The sequence below is a fragment of the Chionomys nivalis genome, chromosome 21 (assembly GCF_950005125.1).
Source record: "Chionomys nivalis chromosome 21, mChiNiv1.1, whole genome shotgun sequence".
NCBI classification, from domain to species: Eukaryota; Metazoa; Chordata; class Mammalia; order Rodentia; family Cricetidae; genus Chionomys; species Chionomys nivalis.
This window is the reverse complement of record NC_080106.1, coordinates 22,184,055-22,208,259: the sequence shown is the minus strand read 5'-3', so window position 1 is coordinate 22,208,259 and position 24,205 is coordinate 22,184,055. Positions and strand designations below refer to the sequence as shown.

General features: G+C 52.4%; 1 protein-coding gene across 1 annotated transcript; it reads left to right on the top strand.

The window, feature by feature from the left end:
* The first annotated feature begins 1,004 nt into the window (after nt 1–1,004).
* Nucleotides 1,005–24,195, top strand: Slc12a4 (solute carrier family 12 member 4). Its single transcript, XM_057753465.1, has 24 exons — nt 1,005–1,167; nt 6,495–6,589; nt 7,917–8,048; nt 12,186–12,332; nt 12,407–12,461; nt 13,811–13,941; nt 15,773–16,014; nt 16,154–16,368; nt 16,920–17,084; nt 17,165–17,263; nt 17,526–17,583; nt 17,912–18,086; nt 18,427–18,545; nt 19,981–20,079; nt 20,338–20,457; nt 20,765–20,869; nt 21,103–21,271; nt 21,748–21,943; nt 22,058–22,227; nt 22,309–22,440; nt 22,517–22,624; nt 23,058–23,242; nt 23,373–23,506; nt 23,619–24,195. Exons 1-24 carry the CDS (start codon nt 1,053–1,055, stop codon nt 23,708–23,710), a joined length of 3,258 nt encoding a protein of 1,085 aa, XP_057609448.1. The 5' UTR covers nt 1,005–1,052; the 3' UTR covers nt 23,711–24,195.
* Nucleotides 24,196–24,205: the final 10 nt, after the last annotated feature.

Sequence of the window (24,205 nt, the reverse complement as noted above, 5' to 3'; positions counted from 1 at the left end):
GAAAAGCTGAGCAGGGTTAGAAGGTAGACTGCTCCAGGAGAGGGGAGGGTCCTACCGGGCTTGTAGACCTTGAGCAGGCCGGCCCACCCACCGAGTTCGAGCTGGGATTGGACAGCGGCCGTCAGAAGGCGCGGATCCTACGATCAGCCCACGTTTTAAAGGCTGTTCAAGCTAGAAAGGGGGAGAAGAATGGAGATAGACTCGAAAGATGGGCCCTGAGGCTTTCTGATAGGAGAGAAGAGGGGAGGGGAGAGAAAAAGAGGCCGAAAGGACAACCCAGAAAGATAAAAATTCTGAAGTAAAGGCAACTAGATAAGTTATCTGAATGTGAAAGAAGTTAGCACCAAGAAAGGAAAGGGCTTGGGGTGCAGAACCGCCAGGAGGCCGGGCTGTGAAGGAGCAAGTTCAAATGAGATAGCTGGGCTAACCTCAAGTGTCACATAGGGCCGGGCGGGCGGGTGCCACCTCTGCATCCGCAGGACTGAGGGCAGAGACTGTGCGTCCGCGGGGATTTGGCTATCAGAGACACGAGAGAGAAATGATGGAAACGGACGAGTGTGTACATGCGGTGATGAGCGACTCAGGGATGTTAGGGGTGGCCACTGAGACACTGGGCGGGCCCTGCCTTCCCTTCCCGCTAAGTAACAGAATAGTGATTGAGAACTCATCAACTCCAAGGCGCAGAGCCAGTGCACCCTGCGCCCCGTCTACCGCCATAAAGCCCCTAACTTAAGTGGAAACTACTTTCCCTCACTTTATAAGTATCTCATCTAGGACTCAGAGAGGGCAACCCCTGAACCAAAGTCACACAGGAACCCAACTCTCCAGCAGCCTGAGTGCTCTGTTCTTGGGGTCCTCTCACCACCCTGTCTCCCCCCTCGGGGAGGAGCCGGCCCGAGCCCCTCCTGCTCCCCGCCCCCGAGGGGCGGCCCGGGGGGCGGATGGAGGAAGTGAGCGCAGCGGGGTGGAATGCGAGCGGGCGGGGCGGGGCGGCCCAGGGCGGCGGGGACAGCCGGCTGGAGGCCGGGACAGCGGCCCGAACGCGCGCTGCGATGCCTCACTTCACAGTGGTGCCAGTGGACGGGCCGCGACGCGGCGACTATGACAACCTCGAGGGGCTCAGTTGGGTGGACTACGGGGAGCGCGCCGAGCGGGAAGACTCGGACGGTGAGGGTGCGCCCGGCCGGGGTCGGGACGGGGGGCGTCTACACGGGACCCGCTCGCGCCGCCGGACCGCGCGCGAGCACGTCCATGCGGGACTCCACTTTTCTTGCTCCACGAGCGCTCAGACCGACCGGTCTTCTCGGTCCGGGACTCCCGAGCCAGGTCATCCTCCACCCTCCCGCACCCCCAGCTCCTCCCCCGAGAGCCGCGGGCGGGGGCTGCAGACGTGGCCGCCTGGGGAGGCCGGCCAGCAGGCTGCCTCGCTCAGGATGGTGCCGAACGCGCGTCCCGGGCCCGGACCAGGCTCAACGGAAGCCTGGATTGCAGCTTCCTCGCTTTCTGTGAATCGCCCCCATCCTCTTGAGTTATCCTTTCTTCCCCTGTGACTCACCGCCCCTCTCTTGTCCTCTCCCCACCCCTGCGCTCTGGCCGGGTAGAAGCGAAGGGTGTGCTCCTTGTAGGGCCTCTGTTGGCCTGGGTGTAGATCTGTCGGTACATCAGGCTTCTGGGGAGCAGTTACACGGGGCCAAGCTTGTCTAGGCACTGTACATGAAGCAACTCGTTTTAATCCTCCAGCCTCCCCCATGGGACAGGTTCTGTTACTCGCACTTAGAAAGAAGTGAAGAGAGGTGATGAAGAGTTATGTAACTGGTTCCCACTAGGATTCAAACCCGGATGTGAAAGTGCAGTGCCTTAACCTAGGACTGGCCATGGAGGCGAACCCTTCCCCTCTTGGGGTGCCCCTTCCTCCATCTTCCACCCTCGGAGGGATCCTCAAGGCCAGTCCTGGCACACGCTTGGAATGTGACCATCCCTGGGAATATGTGTCTGTGGAGCTGTGTAGGCATGTGCAAATACATGTGTGTGGCAGAGTATCGCAGGGTGAAGGCAGGGTCAGGTCAGGACATCCACATGGCTACTGTTTCCAGCAAGGCTGCCAGAGAGGAGCGTGATGCTATGATTGATATAACAAATGTTTGTGATGTCTGGGACTGACAGTCACAGAAGCCTGTAGGGTGATATTATCAGAGGCTAGCTGGTAGGCCCGTAATGGTGACATGCTTGGGGTAGCCTGTGCCTGATGTGAATGATGGCAGTGTCACCTGTCTGCTACGTGTAGATGTGGTACAGGCCAGTGGCTTGAGCTGCCTGAGGTCGTGGAGATCTGTCAGACTTCACAGCTGTGTGTAAGTAACCCTAGGCCCAATATCCCTGACTGCCTCTATCCTGGTCCAAGGAGCCAGAACAGTTTCCCTCCTCCCCTAGGCCTGGAAGGACGTTTGTCCCCAGATGATGTGCTGAGCCACATCATTAGCCTGGACTAGTGGGCAGTGCTAAGCCTTGGCCACGCCTTGGTCCTTCACAGGATGACCGGAGTAACCTGGAGCTATGCTGGCTGCTGGCTGTGTCCAGCCAGGTCCCTCCAGGCTAGGCCACCTCCTCCCATCCCACCCCCTTCTCCTCCTCCTCCTCCTCCTCCTCCTTTTCATCCAGACTGTGGCTTTGTTTGCAGCATGGGGGATACCCTGCACCCTGGTGAGTGATTTTGCTTCTTCTTAACCCGTATAGCAAAGGGTCAGAGAGCACAGAACTATCTTAGGCCCAGCTCTCCTGAAACCCCTCCACTTCAAGCACACGCCCTACTCTGAGGGGCCAAAGTAGGCTGTCTCATCTAGGTGGCCTGTGGCAGGAGTCGGAAGGTCAAGGAAGGGCACTGTAGGTATGTATGTAGGGACCAATAATGTCACCCAGGTCATTTCCTACCATTGGGACTTTTACAATTGCTGGTAGGAACACACCTGTGTGCTTCACAGGAAGCCCCGGGCTTGAGTTGTGTCTGGTTCTCTGAGGGTCTCAGGTAATGTTTGAAAAACTTGAGCCTGGCAGGCAGGCATGCCTAAACCTGCCTTGGAATTTTTGGAATAGCTGAGGCCAGGGCGGGTAGCTTGAAGTTTAGGGGAGTACAGATCTGAGGCACTGTTTAGACCCTCTCATATCCTATGGGAGGGGTCCTTAAATGAGGATTTGTGGAATCTAAGGAGTGCCTTCCCCGTGTCTGAGACCAGAGAGAACTTTTTCTGATGCATCAGGGAAGTTGGAAGAGGGAGTTCCTGCCTCTACTTCACAGACAATGATAGGGGTACGGAGAGAGTAAGCAGTTTCCCTTGGGTCACACAGGGCAAGAGGCAGGAATTCAAGCCAGATTGCTGGCCCTCTGAACACCCAGAGGCTGGGGTATGCACACAGTGGCCAAACTACATATCCCAGAGGTCATTTCTATGCTGAGGTATCTTACTCTATCCCAGAGTGCCCCCTAAATGGACTGGGATCTAAAGTGTGAAAAGGGAACCCACAGCTCATCTGGCCCTCTTCACCACACAGCCATGCCTTGTCTTGTTCCTGGAAGAGGGTAAATGACATACACCAGAAGGTCAGGTAATAGAGACAGCCTCTAGAACATCCAAGCCATCTGCGAGTGATGGTTGTAGGGACAAGGGATCAGCGGGTCATAGAGGGGTCACTAGTGTGTACTTGCTCAGCAGTTTGTAGAATTTTTTCCTTTGGTTTCTTTTTTAACACAAGTTTCATGAGGTGCTGGGGATCGAACCCAGGGCTTTGAGTGTAGCAGGCAAGCACTCTGCCACTGAGCTACATTCCTGGTCCTTTGGCTGTTTTGTTTGTTTTGACTCTGCAGCCCAGGCTGCCCTGGAAACCACTTTGTAGCCCGGATTGACCTTGAACTCACGCTTTTCCCTCAACCACCTCACAGGGTCAAGGATTACAGATTTGTGCCACCACGCCTAGGTCTACAGCGATGATTCTCTGTGATTCACAGGGGTCACTTAAGACCATCGGAAAACACAGATATTTACATTATTGGTTCAGAACAGTAGCAAAACTGCAGTTATGAAGTAGCAACAAAAAAAATTTTCTGGTTGGGGGTCACCACATCATGAGGAACTGTCTTAAAAGGATTGCAACATTAGGAAGTTGAGAACCACCGATCTACAGTTTCTAAATAATCATCCATTGTTCTTAGAAACAGTTGAGGTAGGCCAGCCAGCAGTGTGTGCACTGAGAATCATTTATGTTTATTCCCAGCCTCGTTCCACAAAGGGATCTGAAATACGCAATGAAAGTGCTCCCTGCAAGGCTCCAGGGGGAGAGGGCCGCATCTGAGGGATAAATTTATGAAAATTCCTAGTGGGAAAGGCAGGAGGAAAGGAAGATGAGCTGTGGAGCTGCTGTTCTCATTTCTGTTGTGTTGCTCTATCTTGTTGCGGTGGCGGTTGTTTCTGTTGTCAGAGTTTCTCATTGAAGAGTTGTCGATGGAAATGGCAACCGTGACTGAATTTTTTTTTTTTTTTCGAGACAGGGTTTCTACATAGCTTTTGGTTCCTGTCCTGGAACTAGGAACTAGCTCTTGTAGACCAGGCTGGCCTCGAACTCACAGAGATCCGCCTGCCTCTGCTTCCCAAGTGCTGGGATTAAAGGCATGCACCACCACCGCCCGGCCCGTGACTGAATTTTGACATTTCCTTCCTCATGATTCCTTCTCCTTCCTGAATGAGCACGGAAGTCACAAATGCCACAGAGTGTCTGAGGAACTACCTGACCCCACCAAGCTTTAACGCTACTTGGTGGATTGAAATGACTGCTGCTTTGACATTGGTCTACATGTTCACCAAATGTGGGCGGAGAACCAGGTGCACAAAGCCAGGCACATGCACTTTCTTTGATCCCGGCCCTGGGGAGACAGAGCCAGGAGGATCCCTGGAGCTTGCTGATTGGCCAGTCTAGCTGAATTGGTGAGCTCTTGGTTTAGTGAGAGACCCTGTCTCAAAAAATAAGATGGCGAGTGAGAAAGGAATACACCTGATGTTGACGTTGGTCTCCATACTAAGTAGACATGTTTGCGTGTGCGCGCATGCGCGCGCGCACACACACACACCCACCCCACATATACAAAAAAGAAAAGGTGTGAGAGCTGGGCACGGTGCTTACATCTTTAATACTAATACTTAAGAAGCTGTGGCAAGAGGATTGGCACGAGCTTGAGGCCAGCCTGGGCTACAGTGAGATCCAGCCTCAGAGGAGAAGGAGGGGCTGGAGAATGTGGTTGTGGCCCCTTGGTATAGCATTCGCCATAGTGCTCCATGAGTTTGTGGGTTCATCACGACACATAGCAGAAAATGAATTTGCGCAGACTCCCTCCTTGCTGGGAGGTTTTCTGGTTGATGAGGCACATTTTCACCAGTCTGAGAAGTGAGTGGAGCCTACAGTAGGCTTCTTAATCTGTCCTGGAGCAAACCGGAACCCTCGGACTCCTAAACTCAGGGATTTTGTTTGGATCTGGCCAACAGATGACACCCCTGCCCCCAATGCAGTTCATGCTCCTACATAGCTTCTGCTCAGTCCAAGATTCTTCCCATGCCCTGGCTTTCCCAATGGCTGTTTCTGGCTCCTTGTGTACCCATGTGAGATTGGCCCCGTCTCCCAGCATGCTCTGGGCTACCCTCCGGGACACCTCACGCGGTGCATGGTGGGGTAGCTAGCTGGCCCCTAGTGGGGCCATGGCAGCGAAAGGCACTCTGTGTGGTTTCATCTTCCTGGATGGCAGATTCGTGTCTGGCACTCTAGGTGCTATAGATCTGTGGGAAGAAGGAAGGTGGGGTCTCAGTGTTGGTTCTGGGCAGGCCCCGCCTCCTCAGCAAGCCCCGCCCTTCACGTACACTTGGCGCTAGTGTGGAAATGTGGACTCTTCTACAGAGAATGATGCCCTGAGATTTGATTCCTGGTGCCTTCTTTATGATCCTTCAAGAAGGCTGACAAGTGTATGATGAGGAAATGGAGGCTCAACATCTCTTTCCTTTCCCTTTCTTTCTTTCTTTCTTTCTTTTTCTTTTTTTTTTTTCTTTTTTTTTTTTTTTGGTTCTTTTCGAGACTGGGTTTCCCTGTAGCTTTGGGGCCTGTCCTGGAACTAGCTCTTGTAGACCAGACTGGCCTTGAACTCACAGAGATCCGCCTGCCTCTGCCTCCCGAGTGCTGGGATTAAAGGCGTGCGCCACCACCGCCCATCCTTTTCTTTTTTATTTTTTTCTTTCGTGTGTGTGTGTGTGTGTGTGTGTGTGTGAGAGAGAGAGAGAGGGGGGGGGGAGGGTTCTTAAAAGCTATGGCTTCCAAAAGTGTTTTAGAGAGACGGTGTATTTGTGACTTCTCAGCCTCCTGGCTAAGACATGCAGTGCTGTTTTGTGGGTTGTGGCCGTCTGGGGTGGGGTATAGGCTGGGACTCAGGAAGGTAGCAACTCACTTTCCCTCTCTCTCCACAGGACAGAGTAACCACAGAGAGAACAGCCCTTTCCTTTGCCCTTTGGAAGCTTCCAGAGGAAGTGACTACTATGACAGGAACCTGGCACTGTTTGAGGTATCTGGGGGAGCCATTCAGGTGCGGTGGACAGGTGGGCGATTGGCAGGGGCTTCTCCAGACCGCTCAGCTAAGCCAGGCTGTGGTTCTCTTGGCCCCTCTGAGACCCTCGCAACCCTACGTCCGTTGCCATCTCCAGGGCCATTCACCCTTTCCTTGTGCCCCTCACCAAGGCGACCACTTTCTTCCCCCTTCATGCCCCGGGCTTTTCCCAGCCCATGGCTCTGCTGTCTGCTGTGGATAGAATCTTTCTTTTCATTTCTAGCTGGCTCTTCCGACCCCTTTCCCCTCTGGTTACAGAGGCCTGTTCTTCCTCCTCGCTCGCTCTGCTCTCCGTAGCTGTCGCTCTGGTGCACACTTCTCCGGAAAGGTTCCCACATTTCTGCCTTCCACCGGGATTTTTTCTCTGCAGACCCAAGCTGAGAAATAAGATCTGGACTTAAGACGTGGTTCAGATTCCTAAACTGTGAGCCTGTACATTAATCTGCCTCACAGCCAAGAAATGTAGGCTTCTCAGTCTCCACACATCCAAAGAACCTCCATCGTCTCTCATCACTCCCAGCCAGACTCCCCGTGTTACAGGGTCAGAAAGGTGGCAGGGAGCATCACAACAGGTGGTGGTCACAGTGCTAAGGCCACAGTGGCAGGGAAACCTTCGACCCCTTGAGTGCTAGAAGTCCTGTGATCTGTCCCCACCTGAAGAGAAGGGGGAGGCGGACAACAGACATCCTCCCTTGGAGATAAGTATGTTTTTCATAGACTAGGGTCTGGGGACACCAGACAGGTCAGGGTTCAGACAACTAATGGATTACAGTTGTTCCAGATATCCCTCTTTTGTCTTTCTCGGTTTTCCGGATGTAACCTGGGTGATGTGTGTGTGTGTGTGTGTGTGTGTGTGTGTGTGTGTGTGTGTGTGAGCGTGCACATGTGTGCACACGTGTGTCAAGATAGATGTGAATCCCAGAGACCCAGCCATAGCTTCAAAGTGGCCAAGCAGGCAGGATGAAGTGTACAGTCTGCCTCCCCGCCAGCAGGGCCTGCCCTTCCTTCTCCCCTGAGGCGGGTGGTTTTCACAAATGAGCTGGCAGTGATTACAGCCAAGGTGGGGCAGAGAAGCAGCCGCTGGGCCCTTGAGTGCTGCCTTCTGGGGTGTGGTGCCCACACCTGCCCAGCTAGCTGGCTTGGGCTTCCCCAGGCAAGAGCTGGGATCAAGTCCAGGCCTGCCTCAGGGCTTGGCACTAGGCCAGCAGCCAGGCTGCTGGCTACACACAGGTAACCTGACACTGGCCTGGCCTGTTGCCATCTTGCCCCGTGGCTCTGTTTATAGGAGGAACTGGACATACGCCCAAAGGTGTCTTCTCTCCTGGGCAAGCTTGTCAGCTACACCAACCTCACCCAAGGAGCCAAGGAACATGAGGAAGCCGAGAGCGGGGAAGGTGCCCGTCGGAGAGCTGTCAAGGTGAGCAAGTCAGTGTCAGCAGAAGGGCCGCATCTGGGGAGCCAGAGTGCCATGGATTTAGATGCTAGAAATAGATGCTTCCCTTTGGGGTGTTGAGCATACCTGGACCAGTGGGCGGTAGGCATGCAGGGTGAGAACTGAGTGCCTTAAGCTGAAGGAGACTTCAGAGGCTAAGAGCTGAGGAGGAGCTCCTGGGAGCAGAGGGCCAAAGGAACCTCAAAAGCAACAGGAGGAGCAGTAGCTCCTTGTTCCTAACTGTCGGCAGATGAGACACAGTTTTCAGAGTGGACCCAGGTTGGTCGGGCCGTGGTGGTGCACACCTTTAATATCAGGAGGCAGAGGCAGAGGCAGGCGGATCGAAGAGTGAACTCAGGATCTAGAATATTATTTTCACAAAAAAAATCTTTGAGATGGAAGTTGGGCTTGGTAGTACACACCTGGAGTCCTGGTGATTTTAAAGGGGCTAATGCAGGCAGATTGGCTGCACCTCAGCATTCCCAGAGGGGCTAACGCAGGCAGATTGGCTGTGCCTAGGCCTTCCCAGAGCTGTCTGGGCAAGCAGCTGTGCTTGGAAGGAACGGGGGTCTGTCTGAGCCCGCTACCGCATTCTCCTTGGCAATAAACACAAGCCAAAGTAATTCCTGGTTGAAATAAACCAGATTACTGGCTTCAGACCTGCTTGTGGAGATGTGGGCATTGCTGAGGGGGGTCCAGGAAAGTTAACCAAGCCAAAGTGTGTCCTTTATCATCTTCTGCTTATGCAAGTCAGTCCCCTCTTCAGAGAGGGCAGCTGGTATCTTGAGGTGGTCTAGACGTGACTCCACCTTGTTCTGCTGGTTGTGATTTTGTTGGCATGTTCTGAACTAAGACAGCAAAAATTCAGTCAGGCGGTGGTGGCATGTGCCCTTAGGCCCCGCACCCCGGGTCTGAGTCCAAGGCCAGCCTGGTCTACAGAGTGAATTCCAGGAAGTCCAGGGCTACAAAGACAAACCCTGTCTTGAAAAACAAGCAAACAAGCAAAAAAGATAGCGAGAATTCTGCCTGTCTCTGGTCATCCTACATAGCCCTACATAGGAGCTGTCTCAACTTCCAAAGAGTATTGCTTAGTGCTAGTAGAATCCTTGGGCAGTGCCTGGGAGCTGGTGACTGGGGCTAAAAAACCAAGAAAGGCCTGTGGGGACAAACCTGAGTTTGTAAGGGGCTTTGGTCCTGGGCTTAATTGGGAGCCTGTGAAGATACTCAGCCACCCAATGTACCTGATCCTAGTATAGTAATGATGCAAGAAGGTAGCGAACAGTCATGGCCCCGCGGCTGACCCATGGAGCGAGGACTCTGGCTAAATCTAATAGGAGCTAGGGAGCCATGGGCCTCAGAAAAGAAGGCTTGAATCAGGGAGGGTGGGCCTCCAACCAGATCGTGCCAGAACTGAAAGTCAGCCTCTTCTCTCTGGCAGCCACTTCTGCTCTAACCCAGTGACCTTCTGAGACTGCCACGGGTTATTTAGGGATGCAAAAAGCATTTCCTGCCCGGCCCTTTCCCACACTGCCCTTTAGAGTGACTCAGCCTAGGCTGGGGGTAAGAATAGGAGCTCTTGCTACTACCACCATCCTGTAGGTGATGTCCTCCAAGAAAGGCACCCAGAACAAGGTTTATCTCTCACCCATACAGCCTTGTGCAGGATGGCATATGCAAGCTTCTGTTCTGACTCAGGCTTTTTTGAAGATCCTCAGGCCCCAGGCGCAGCTTTAGGGCAGAGGAGGGTCTGCTGGGGTTCTGTGGATGCTCTCAGGACCCCACTGCCCTGGGTTGTGTCCGTGTTGCCTTTGCACAAACCACCTCTCTCATGGCCTCCTGGGTAGCCTGCCCTTCCAGAGTCAAGAAGCTGCCGGCCTGTAGTTAGAGCTTTCCCACTTGCTCTGAGAAAGCCTGACTTCTGTTCAGTCTGTGAGACTCCCAAAGCAGGAAGGGACTTAGAAGGCTCCAAAGTTCAGGAGCACCTTGAGTGGACTTGTTGGGCCTGGTGGTGTTAGAACAATAAGCGAACGGTGTTAGTCAGGGCTCTCTAGAGGAACAGAACTTAAAGAATATATATACCGAACATATATATATATATATATATATATATATATATATATATATGAATGTATATACATGTATGTGTGTATATATACACACATATAAATATATGTATAAATATAAATACACACACACATATATAAAGGGATTTACTAGATTGGCTTTACAGGCTATGGTTCAGCTAGTCCAACAATGGCTGTCTACCAATGGAAAGTCCAAGAATGCAGTACTTGTGCAGTCCACAGGGCTGGATGTCTCAGCTGGTCTTCAGTGTATGCCGGGACCCTGAAGAAGTAGGCTCTGGTGCCAGTGAAGGAATGGACTTGCTAGCAAGACTGAGAGCAAGCTTCTTTATTCCATGTGCTTACATAGGCTGCCAGCTATGTATGTGGCCCAGGTTAAAGGTGGATCTTCCCACCACAGAGATCTGAGTTAGAAGTAGGTCTTCCTGCTTCTGATGATTTAATTAACAAAGAAAATCTCTCACAGGTGTGCCCAGCCATTTGCGTTTTTGTTAATACTAGTTGTAAAGTCGACAACCAAGAATAGCCATCACACAAGCCAAGTCTACTAAATACGGTCGTGGACATACTGATGTATAGTCCAGAGGAATGTAGTTCAAAACTGGGCCTGACGGGAGGTATTGGGCTATGTCCAGTGTCCAGAGCCGAGGAGTCTGGACCACATGCCCCACACTCCGTTAGAGGGCAGTGCAGAGGATTTTCAACAGGAATGATGGCTTTGGACTTGGTTTTCAGAGGTTGGCAGGCACGGGAGGTGCCATCCAGTGTCCTCGATTACCGGTACAAAGCAGGCTAGTGTCCAAGCCGCCTCGAGGCCAGCAAGGCAGAATTCCTTCTACCTAAGCTGGAGATGGGGGATCAGAGAGAGGGAGGGCAGCAACAACATTCTGAGCTTTGGCTTGCATAATGAGGCCTGCCAGTGAGAAGGGCTCCACTTCCCAGAAGTTAAGCAAAAGTCCGAAGTCAGGTGCGGCAATGTACTCCTGTAATCTCAACACCCCAGAGGCCAAGACAGGATCGTCACAAGTTTGAGGTCAGCGTGGTTACATAGTGAATCCCAGGCTAGCTTGATCAAAGAGTGAGACCCTGTTTCCAAAAGCAAAAACCAAGAAGAGGAGAACCAGAAATCGTGCACACGTCTATAATCCTAGGACACAGGAGGCTAAGTGAGGCAGGAAGATCATCAGAAGTTCCGGGCTCTCTTGGTCTACATAGAGTTCCAGGTCAACCAGGAACTTACCTCAAAAGCAAATGAGCAAATGAAGATCTGAAGAGGGGAAAGAGGCAAGCCTTGTGGGGGGCTAAGGTTTAGAGCCCTACACATAAGAAGTAGGGGCTTGTCTGTCCAGACGACTGCATGGGTAACAGCACTTGAGGCACACACCTAATGGCTTGAGTCTGAGCATTGTCACATGAACGTGTAGATGTGTGCACATGCTGCGCCCACACACATACAGTAATGATTTATTTTTATTTTATTATTATTATTATTTTTTTTTTTTTGGATTTTTCGAGACAGGGTTTCTCCGTAGCTTTTGGTTCCTGTCCTGGAACTAGCTCTTGTAGACCAGGCTGGCCTCGAACTCACAGAGATCCGCCTGCCTCTGCCTCCTGAGTGCTGGGATTAAAGGCATGCGCCACCACCGCCTGGCTACACTAATGATTTAAAAGAAGCTGGGCAGTGGTAGCACACGCCTTTAATCTCAGCACTTGGGAGGCAGAGGCAGGTGGATCTCTGTGAGTTCGAGGCCAGCCTGGTCTACAAAGTGAGTTGCAGGACGGCTAGGATTGTTACACAGAGAAACCCTGTCCCGAAAAACAAAACAAAAAGAAAAAGAAAAGAAAAATCGGGTCTCATACCTTCTTAGTCTGAACTGCCTTCCTATGGGAGAGCCTGCAGAAATAGCCTCGCTCTGCTCCTGCCTCCTGTGCTCCACTGGACCCAGGCATAGAGGCTGCTGAGTGACTAGGTGCTCTTTCCTGTGGCATATCTGGGCCTCTCTGATGCCGTGTGCCCCCTCCTTTCCTGCCCATTTAGGCACCCAGCATGGGCACCCTCATGGGAGTGTACCTTCCCTGCCTGCAGAACATCTTCGGGGTCATCCTCTTCCTGCGGCTGACGTGGATGGTGGGCACAGCCGGTGTGCTGCAGGCCCTCCTCATAGTGCTCATCTGCTGCTGCTGCGTGAGTGTCTGGGGGCGGAGCCGGGCTGGGAGCCCACCCAGCTGAGCCGCTCATCCAGGCCTTCCTTCCTACAGACCCTGCTGACAGCCATCTCCATGAGTGCCATTGCCACCAATGGTGTGGTTCCAGGTGAGTAAATGCCACCTGTGGGCCTGTTGTAAGGAACATGGCTCGGAATCTACCTAGATCTGCCTGCTGTCCTCCATTACCCCTCCTTCCCAGGGAATTTTCTGGTAGGGCCCCATCCTTGCCTCTAAGACAGTGCCTCCTGGGAGCTTTTCTGCTCAACAGAATTTGAAGCTGCTGTTGTGTTTTTTTGTTTTTTTTTTTTTTTTTTTTTGGGTTTTCGAGACAGGGTTTCTCTGTGGTTTTGGAGCCTGTCCTGGAACTAGCTCTTGTATACCAGGCTGGTCTCGAACTCACAGAGATCCGCCTGCCTCTGCCTCCCAAGTGCTGGATTAAAGGCGTGCGCCACCACCGCCCGGCTGCTGTTGTGTTTTGTCAATATAAAAGTAGTGCGCCCTTCCCAAGAAGGAACAATGCATATTTACTATAAGAGAGCTTAAATGGTCAGGAAGCAGGAAATCAAAAGCACCCATAACCTCACCAGGCTGACTGAGTTTCTAACTGCTAGCTTTTTTTTTTTCCGAGACAGGGTTTCTCTGTGGTTTTGGAGCCTGTCCTGGAACTAGCTCTTGTATACCAGGCTGGTCTCGAACTCACAGAGATCCGCCTGCCTCTGCCTCCCAAGTGCTGGGATTAAAGGCGTGCGCCACCACCGCCCGGCACTGCTAGCTTTTGAACGTGCATGGCCTTAGGTGCTTACAAAGTATTAGTCTCTCTCTATGTGTATACAATTCACATTTCCCCAAGTTTGAAAATTTTCTTGAAAGCAGGTTACTTTATGCTAGGATATAATCAGTTTATGGAATTGTCTCCTGTTTATGGATTAATTTTCAACAGTGTATTTTGTTTTGGGGTTTTTTGGGGTTTTTTGTTTGTTTTGTTTTGTCTTTTGAGACAGAGTCTCACCATGTAGCTAGCCTTGGCTGGTCAGAAACTCTCTATGTAGACCAGGCTGGCTCTGAACTTGAAGTGATATTGCATATGCCACTACATCAGCCTTCCCCCGCACCCCCACCGTTGTATTGTCATGACAGTCTGAGACACCTTGATTCTTCTTAAGGTGGGTTTTCAACATAAAAGAGACTGACCACTTTTGCATTTTTTGATACCTGTTATTAGACTCTCAGCAGAGAGGACTTAATGGCAGTGTTGGGCCACTGTCTCTGCTCTTTGTTGACTGCCTGCTTTCTAGGGTGCCAGATCCTAACAGAAGCCAAGACTCAGAGCAGGCCTGGACAAGACGCTGGTGCTGCCCTGGTCTGCTAAAGAGAAACGCAGTCTTTGTTCTTTCCCTGTGAGGGAGATCTCACTGAAGAACCAGTCTTGACCTGTGTACACTTTCTCCATCATAGCTGGTGGCTCCTATTTCATGATTTCCCGTTCACTGGGACCAGAATTTGGAGGTGCCGTGGGCCTGTGCTTCTACCTGGGGACGACATTTGCAGCGGCCATGTATATCCTAGGGGCCATTGAGATCTTGCTGGTGAGTTGTGCAGAGCCTAGGTTAACCTAGTGGTGAACAGTCTCTAGACTCTAGAGGCTGTTAGTACTTCCCTCTTCCCTGATCATCAGGGTAAGGGGTTTTCTGATGGAGGCCTCAAGGGAACAGGATCATTGCTCAGATCTGTTCCCCCTTAAACCTGTGCTAGTTTGGGCCAAGCAGGGAAAGGCCTGGTTGCCTCCATGACCTGGATACTCCTCCTGTCCAAACACTGTTTGGGCCATGGCTCGGGGTCGGCCAAATGTTGGATTAGGCTGATCTTGATGGTGACAGAGAGATTGCCTCCTAGACTTTTGTGGGCCCTGACAGCTCTGTCTCCCCCAGACTCTGTGCCTGCCGGGATCCTTTAGATCTATTTTCTCCTTGTTCTTAAATCAGAGTGAACAGCCATAGGCTGCTAACTGGAGGCCCTTGAATCCCATGGGTGCCGACTCAGACCCAGACCCCCTACTCACCAATGCATGGCTTACACCAATGGGAGAGAAACTGTGGGGGAAGCACGGCGACATGAGGAGAGTGTCCCGGGGTGACAGGTGCCCCTGGAGATCCAGAGAATAGATGTTTAGACACACTGTGTGGTACCACCAGCCAGAAGCCAGGACCTTTTGTCTAGATCTGAGTTTTTATTTCCTGTTTCTCACATTTCTTCTGTGTTATTTGGGAGGAGATGTTATCTGTAAGGAAATGTGTCCCTTTTCCCCAGTGTATTTGTTTCTTCAACCATGTAATTATATGGGCTTCTGGAGGTTTACTTTGTTCTCTGGGTTATTGGTATAATCCGATACCATCTTTATTTAGTTCCTCAAACCATATCTTTTTGGCCCTTCCTTCCACAGGTTGGCACCTGGGTCTGTATCTCCTTTTCTTCCATTCCTTGCCTTCCCTTTCTTTCAATACTGGTTTTGTTGAACTACAACATGCATGGCAAGTAATTCATTACCCATTCAGAAGTGTCCGGCTCAGGCCAGTGAATGGCTCAGTGTTCAGTCCTCGGGACTCACATGATGGAAGGCGAGAGCCGGCTCCTGCAAGCCCTACCCTGACCTCCGCCCTCATATATAAATGCTTTTTCTTTTTTTCCTTTTTTTTTTTTTTTTTTTTTTTTTGTGGTTTTTCAAGACAGGGTTTCTCTGTAGTTTTGGAACCTGCTCTTGTAGACCAGGTTGGCCTCGAACTCACAGAGATCCACCTGCCTTTGCCTCCCAAGTGCTGGAATTAAAGGTGTGTGCCTTTAATTCCCAGCTTAGATGTTTTTTCTTTAACATTAGAACTCAGAAGGCTGAAGCAGGATATTTTAAGTTTAAAGTCAGTCTGAGCTACATAGCAAAACCTTTCTCTCTATATATGTGTGTGTGTGTGTGTGTGTGTGTGTGTGTGTGTGTGTATGCTGGGTATGAAGGTGCCACCTTTAAATCCCAGTACTCAAGAGGTAGCCTGGTCTACACAGTGAGTTCCAGAACAGTCAAAGCTACATAGTGAGATACTGTCAAAAAAAAAAAGAAAGAAGAAAATGTACAAAGTTCTTGGTTTTCAGGATGCTCAGGGGATGTAACTACTGCCAGAATCAGTTTAGAACGTCTTCATTATTCTAAGAGAAACTTCATTATTAATTAGTCAATCTCCCTTCTTCCCATTCCTTAACAGACTCTAGTCTGTGTTCTCTCTCTGTGTGGATTTGCTCTTCTGGACATTTCATACACTATTGGTCTTCTACAGTTGGGTTCTTGTAGACACACTTTTACAAAGAAAACCAAATGACGGTTTCAGTCCCCAGACAGAAGCTTTGAACTGGAGCTCTGTCCTCTTGTTGCAGACCTACATTGCTCCACCAGCTGCCATCTTTCACCCGTTGGGCACTCACGACGTGTCAAGTGCCACCTTGAATAACATGCGAGTGTATGGGACCATTTTCCTGACTTTTATGACTCTGGTGGTGTTTGTTGGTGTCAAGTATGTGAACAAATTTGCCTCACTTTTCCTGGCCTGTGTGATCATCTCCATCCTTTCCATTTATGCTGGAGGCATCAAGTCTATTTTTGACCCTCCTGTGTTTCCGTAAGTAGCTAGGGCATTTGTCCAGTCATTGTGCTGACACCCTTTCTAAGCCTCTGATGCTCTGTGTATCCCTCAGATTGCTGGGTGGGAACGGGCTGGGACTCCAACCAAGCAGGTGCCAGTGCTTCTCTCCCTGCAGGGTATGCATGCTGGGCAATAGGACCCTGTCTCGGGATCAGTTTGACATCTGTGCCAAGACGGTTACAGTGGACAATGAGACAGTGGCCACCAGGCTGTGGAGTTTCTTCTGCCATAGCCCCAACCTTACTGCTGACTCCTGTGACCCCTACTTCCTGCTCAACAACGTGACCGAAATCCCTGGCATACCTGGGGCAGCTGCTGGTGTGCTCCAGGGTGGGTCTTCCCTCTGGTCTCCTAAGCCCACCATACCCCCAGTCCCCAGGCTAAGCAGCAAAGCAAAACACAGAGCTGTCCTTGTATGCCCAGATCAAGGCAGACGGGGCAGGCTTGGCGGCTTTCCCTGCTCAGCGGTGTCCTTTTAGCCTGGCTCCTTGTAACTGAATTTAGGGTGAACAGAGCCTGTTTGGCCAAAGTCCCAGGCCCACAGTGAACCCTGTAAAGTTCTGGCATTCCCTTTTGCCTGGCTACCAGCCCCTGATGCAGTGGGGGATGTTCCCACAAGAATCATAAAGGGCCTCTGTCTGGGAGTCGGGTAGTAGTGAGGTCCAGGCCAACGAAGGTTCCGTCACCTTTATCTGTATAGTTGTAACAGGACAGCATCCTCTCTGGCCAAAGCAGTCCTATGGAAGACTCCATAGTCACTGTGCTGAGGCTGTCCCCAGAATTCCCCGAGCTCCCCTGCATCTGTAGGATCTTGCTGGGCTGCCCCAGACTTCTCTGGGGACATCAGTGGTGCTATAGTGGTAATGCTCCTGCCTCTACAGAAAACCTTTGGAGTACTTACCTGGAGAAGGGTGAGGTCGTGGAGAAGCATGGGCTGCCCTCTGCAGACACCCTTGGCCTGAAGGAGAACCTGTCCCTGTATGTGGTGGCTGACATTGCCACATCCTTCACTGTGCTGGTTGGCATCTTTTTCCCTTCTGTAACAGGTAAGGTCTTCATGCCCACACCCTTAACCCTATCCCAAATTCTAGACACTCCCTGAGGGAATCTTGTCTGTTTTTTGGAGGCATCATGGCTGGCTCAAACCGTTCCGGGGACCTCCGTGATGCCCAGAAGTCTATCCCAGTGGGGACCATCCTGGCCATTGTTACCACTTCACTTGTGTGTATCCTTACGTGGCATGATAGGGCAGGTGTTAGGAGGGACTTCTTTGTATATAAATTGCCAGGCAGTGTGTGCGGACACACCACACTCACACAGCGTGGTACTTAACGTCCTTGCACACCACTGAGACTGCATGTGTACACCACAGGACCTTCTGATGTCTGTAGGTCAAGGCTATGGCTGGGAAGGTCTCTAGGGCGCTGTGTGGGGAATGAATTGGGGCTACAATTTGGTAGACACCTAGTTTCCTTAATACAGCCCAGACTTCAGCAGCGTGATTCTCTTTGGCGCCTGCATTGAAGGTGTCGTGCTCCGGGACAAGTGAGTGAGCCATGCCCCTCCCTGTCGACTTTTTCTGCCCTCGCTCCAGCCCATCCCTCACCACCCATGGCCCCACACATCTCAGGCAGTTGACTCTAGTAAAAATCTGTGTAACCAGGTAGGTCAGGATCCTCCATGACGTTTGCCTCTGAGCTGATGGTGATGTTACGATCAAGGATGAGTTAAAGGGCAAAGACGCAAAGTCCAGGGCTGGCAACTGGCCTCCACTAGGATTTAGAGTCCTTCCTCTCAGCCTTTCTCCCTGAGGTCCCACCCAGGGCTTAGAGGGCTTCCCATCAGGAGCATGGTCTGAGCCTGGCCTCTGCAGGTACGGTGATGGCGTCAGCAGGAACCTGGTGGTGGGCACCTTGGCCTGGCCTTCGCCCTGGGTCATTGTCGTCGGCTCCTTCTTCTCAACATGTGGTGCTGGCCTCCAGAGCCTTACTGGGGCGCCACGTTTATTGCAAGCCATTGCCAAGGATAACATCATCCCCTTCCTCCGGGTAAGCCCTCCTGTGTGCCCCACAGCCTTGATGTTCTTGGCCCCTCATCCTGGCAAGGGGAGGGCAGATTCAGATGCAGTGTGGCTAGCTACACTGGCCCAGGCCTTGGCAGTCATCCAGAAGGAGCTGCTGAGAGCTTCTCTGACCCTGTTTGCTGTTAGCAGTGTTGATTAGACCCAGAGTCTGTGGCTTGTCTGTGCTTCATCCAGAGCAGAGCAGAGTTGGAGAAACTTGTGATTCCTTTAAGGATAGGCATGGGGCTGGGACCAGTGGGATGACTGGGGGCTGCAGATGTGGGCAGTGGAGGTGGTAGGAGCAGCTCCTTTTCTGGTGCCCACAGGTGTTTGGCCATGGGAAAGCAAATGGCGAGCCAACGTGGGCACTCCTCCTGACGGCACTCATCGCTGAGCTGGGCATCCTCATCGCCTCCCTGGACATGGTGGCTCCCATTCTGTCCATGTGAGCTGGGGAAAGGCAAGGGGTAGTCTTGGGGAAAGCTCCTTCATCAGCCAAGGACCCCAGCACCTCCCATTGGTCCTACCTGGTGTCTAGGGTGCCGCTGGGAGATGGGCTGGGCTAAGGGGGAGCTGGCAGGTCTGTTTACACAGAAGCCAGCCTGGTACATCCACAGAGGCTGAAGAAACCAACAGACCCTATCTATGCCCATGGGAGCAGAAGGACAGCAGATGCCCACTTTGAAGAGGGCGAGTACCTGGGTCGCCTTAGCCAAGCCCTTGCTGCCCCATCATTATTTTCAGTGTCCTGTAAGCTGAGGAGATGAGTGTGCTCGCGCCTTTCAGGTGTGGTGGCCAGCATGCTTCCTTGGGATCTCCGAGGCAGTTTGGTTTCTATACTCACCTATGCCCATGTTGGGGCCCTCACCCGTTCTGCCCCACGACTGATGGTCCGTCCTTGTTCAGTTATAAAGGGGCTTTGTTTTACACACTCAGCTTACAGACCTGACAGGGCTGCCTTCATCCTGAGCAGCCTCCAGCCCTGTCCCCAGCCAGGCCGGTCACATCCGAGTTCTGTCACCCTAGCGCTCCCAGCTCCCCACAGAAGTGCATACCTCAAGCTATACTTTGTTTTTGTTTGTTCATTTGTTTTGGTTTTTTGTTTTGTTTTGTTTGATTCTTGGTTTTGAGACAGCATTTTTTGTGTAGCTTTGGAGCCTATCCTGGAACTCACTCTGTAGACTAGGTTGGCCTCGAACTCACAGAGATCCACCTGTGTCTACCTTCCTAGTGCTGGGATTAAAGGCGTGCACCACTATGGCTCAGCTAAGCTATTCTTGCTGTAGGCATCTTGAGTGGTGTCTCTCTTGCCTAAGCTAAAGGAAATAGGGCATCCTCTGTCATGTGACTCTTGCTGGCAGTCCCATGTTGGGACTTACTCCCCCATGGGAGTTCCTGCCGCCTGATATCTCCCTCCCTTTGTCCATTTTCTTCATCACTGCGGATGGCGTTTGATGGCTTGTCCCCTCTCTTCCTTAGCTAACTCCTCAGAAGGGCTCACCCAGCCTGCCTTGCCCATGTCCTAATTCCACACGCAGCACAGCAGCCCCTGTTTCTTCAGAACAAAATTACATAGTCTTTGTCATGTTTTCCTGACAGCCCCCATTCTGTCCCACGGAGTGTCCCCTGGCATTTCTCGACAGTCCTGTTACAACCTTCCCCTCATTATACCTGGACTTGGCTCCTTTCTCACCGCTCTGCTGGTGAATACTTCCCCATCCTCTGCCACTTGGCTCTGAGGGCATTTTCTCTATAGGAGTGGGTACCTGGGGGATAGGAGCCATGGTATGGGTCAGTTTCAGGGTCAGGTGTAGCCTGTTTTCAGGTGCCTTGAGGTACCAAGGAAGCTCCTGTGCTCCAGCTGCCTCCCGGTCCTGTAGGTTCTTTCTGATGTGTTACCTGTTTGTGAACTTGGCCTGTGCTGTGCAAACACTTCTGAGGACCCCCAACTGGCGGCCCCGATTCAAATACTATCACTGGTGAGTGAGTGCCTGCTGGATCCCTGGCGCAAGTCCCTTGACCACTGGCCCTCCTGGGGAAGCCATGAGACCCTTCTTGGAAGATGCCCGAGTTTCCCAGGCCTTTGCTCCTGAAATACTCTGAGGGGGATTCTCTGACTGCACACTTGGCCTGCTTCTCACGTTCCAGCTTGTGACTTGGCACCTGTAAGGGTCACCAGAGTGTGGGACAGACTGTGGCCTGGATTCCCCATTCTTATCCTCTCATTGCCTGCCCAGGGCGTTGTCTTTTCTAGGCATGAGTCTCTGCCTGGCTCTCATGTTTGTCTCCTCCTGGTACTACGCCCTGGTCGCCATGCTCATCGCAGGCATGATCTACAAGTACATCGAGTACCAAGGGTGAGTGAGGGGCTGCCGGCCAGCCTAGCAGTTGCCTGGACAGCTCTGCCTGTGCCTCCTGAACAGTTAGAATGGGCTGAGTGCTGGGCTGGCGATGGCAGTCAGGGCCAGCTTTGCTTTTTGGTCCGTAGTTAGGGGCTGTGACTCGGGGCCTGGCCTTCCTTCAGCCTGTATTCACATAGAAACCCCTGGGTCCAGGGCTAGGAGTGCAGCTCCACAGTAAAGTACTCACTTAACATGCAGAAGAGGGAGGGGGAGAGGGGGAGGGTGGGACCAGGGGCTCAGTGTCTTGTGGTGGCATCTGCAGGGCTGAGAAGGAGTGGGGTGATGGGATTCGAGGCCTGTCCCTGAGCGCTGCGCGCTATGCCCTGCTGAGGCTGGAAGAAGGGCCTCCGCATACGAAGAACTGGCGGTAAGTCCATGGCCTGACTGGCGGGGCCATCTCAGGGTTCTTAGAGAACACTGAGGGTGGGAGGTCCTAGAGTTCCCCCCCAGAGTCTATAAGAGGTACCCTCTTGCTCGCTGAGTCCTTGCCTCTGTGCTTCCCAAACCTGTGGGAGTCCAGATTCTCTGAGAGTGAAAGCAGAGGACTCTTGGGAAAGGCCAGGCCCTCATCTCAGGCTGCCGACTGTCTGACCACCGCAGGCCTCAGCTCCTGGTGCTGCTGAAGCTAGACGAAGACCTTCATGTGAAGTACCCCCGCCTTCTCACCTTTGCCTCCCAGCTCAAGGCTGGGAAGGGCCTGACAATCGTTGGCTCCGTCATCCAGGGCAGCTTCTTAGAGAGCTATGGTGAGGCCCAGGCTGCTGAGCAGGTAATGGCCAGGGGTGGGAAGGCAGCTTAGCCAAGTCAATGGTGACTGGGGCACAGCAGGCATATATGGGAGGGAACCAGTCTGGGCCACGATGGTCAACAAGGTGGACAACACTGCCACTGTCTTTGGGCTTGAATGAGTATAGTTGTCCCACCTTGAAAGCCTGGGCTGTGGGCTGGCAAACACCTCAGAGGGTAGACATTCACATATAGACCTAAGGTTGATTCTCAGACCCTGCAAGGTTTCCCATGAGACCCACTCCCGAGAGTTGCCTTTTGACATCCGTATGATGTCGTATGTTTGCACTGAATTTACATTTACATACACACATCACATTAGCACACACATAAAATGCATGCAATTCAGAAAATAGAACCTGTGGGCGGCAGCTTGCTCCAAGGTCTCTCCTATTAGGGATCCCAGCTGGGGTGGAAGCAGGTGGTCCTTGCCTTTTGATGCTCTTGTATTCCCCACAGACAATCAAGAACATGATGGAGATTGAGAAAGTTAAAGGCTTCTGCCAGGTAGTGGTGGCCAGCAAGGTTCGAGAGGGACTGGCCCACCTCATCCAGTCTTGCGGCCTGGGCGGCATGAGACATAACTCCGTGGTGCTGGGCTGGCCCTATGGCTGGCGACAGAGTGAGGACCCACGTGCCTGGAAGACCTTTATTGGTGTGTGAGGGTCTGGCATCTAAGCTGGGCCAGGGACCAAGGGCCAGGGTTAAAGTGAGGTGGCAGAGACCAGAGGGTCACAGGCTGGCAGTCAGCAGTGACCCTCCTCCCTAGACACTGTGCGCTGTACCACAGCTGCCCACCTGGCCCTGCTGGTGCCAAAGAACATAGCTTTCTACCCCAGCAACCACGAGCGCTACCTGGAGGGCCACATTGACGTGTGGTGGATCGTGCATGACGGAGGCATGCTCATGCTGTTGCCCTTCCTGCTTCGCCAACATAAGGTGTGCCGGTTGGTTGGGCATGGGTGAGGGCAGCTGGGCTCTTGGGAAGCCAGGTGTGGTTGAACCGCTTCATCACGGCAGGTTTGGAGGAAGTGCCGGATGCGCATTTTCACCGTGGCCCAGATGGATGACAACAGCATCCAGATGAAGAAAGATCTAGCCATCTTCCTGTATCACCTCCGCCTGGAAGCTGAAGTGGAGGTGGTAGAGATGGTAAGCTGCCTGCCCTGGCCTGGCCCCGAGGATCCAGGTCCTGCAGTCTGGTCCTCATAGCTTCCCCTCTCTCCAGCATAACAGTGACATCTCTGCGTATACGTATGAGCGGACCCTGATGATGGAGCAGCGGTCCCAGATGCTGCGGCAGATGAGGCTGACCAAAACCGAGCGGGATCGAGAGGTAAATGGCTGCCCTGATTCAGGCTTGGGTCATGGCCAGTTCACACCTTTGGAGACACTGTCGTCTGGTGGAGTTATCAGGATGACTCATTTGACCAGGCATGATGGCTTATATCCATAACCCCAGCACAGGATGTTAAGACAGGTGGATTCCTATGAGTTCAAGGCTAGCCTACTCTGCTACATAGTGGGACCCTGTCTCAAAAAACAAACAAAAACCAACCAAACAAAAAGCTGGGCATGGTGGCTTATGGCTGTAATTGCAGTACTTAGGAGGCTGAGACAAGAGGCCAGCTTGCTTTAAACTAACAAACAAAAGCCCTCACCTGCTCCACCTGAACCAGAACAATCAGTGCCCGTATCCTAGAGGCAGGGTGGTCATGCCGGGCCAGCCAGGCCCCCATTTTCTCAGGGTGCACTGTGGTTGTCCTCAGGCCCAGCTGGTCAAGGACAGACACTCAGCCCTGCGGCTAGAGAGCCTTTACTCAGACGAGGAGGACGAGTCTGCAGCGGGGACCGACAAGATCCAGATGACGTGGACCAGAGACAAGTACATGCCTGAGCCCTGGAACCCCAGCCATGCCCCTGACAACTTCCGGGAGCTGGTGCACATTAAGCCGTGAGTTCAAACGATGTTGAGGTCTGGAGTGGAGGAGGAGTGGGAGCAGGCAAGCTGTGCAGATGGGCCAGGGACAGAGACTTCTTTGCTAGGAAACTCTCGGTAGCCTGTGATCAACTGCTCTCTGCAGGGATCAGTCCAATGTGAGGCGCATGCACACTGCTGTGAAGCTCAATGAAGTCATTGTCACACGTTCCCACGATGCCCGCCTGGTCCTGCTGAACATGCCTGGCCCCCCTAAGAACAGCGAGGGTGATGAGAACTGTATCCTTTTGTGTAAAGGCTGACAGTGCAGTGCTATCCTCTCCTTGAGGTGCCCACGGGTGGGTGGGAGGTGGTGGTCCTGTGGCTGCCTCCTTGACCTGATACCCTGCAGACATGGAATTCCTTGAAGTGCTAACTGAGGGCCTTGAACGGGTGTTGCTGGTGCGTGGAGGTGGTCGTGAAGTCATCACCATCTACTCCTGAGGCCAGTGGAATCTTGTGGCCTGGAGTTGGGGTGTCTAGGACAACAGTCCCCACCCCTACACCTACTTGCCAGTTCTGCTTTGCCCAGCCTTGCTCTGGACCAGCTTTGCTAGGTCTCCTGGGAAACCAAGCTTGGACCTGGCAATTGAAATGGATCCGAGGACCCGTGGGACCCTGGGGGATATAGGGACTTTCCCTTCCCATACCCCAGTATAGGCCTGTCCTGACTAGAAGACTGGTGAGGGTTGGTATGGGATTTGAAGTCCTAGTCTGGCCCAGGAACGTTATTTATTGTATATTTATTGTTTGGATGTCATCATCAGAAAAGAGGGGAGGGCAATAAGAGGGGAAATTGAGCTGGGTCTGCCTGCAGGAAGACCTGGCTCAGGCTGCTGTGGACAGAGACCCTCATCAAGCCAAGTGGAATGGAGCTGGCCAAGCTGAGCCTGACTTTTTTTCAATAAAACATTGTGTACTTCTGGGCCTCCTGCTGCC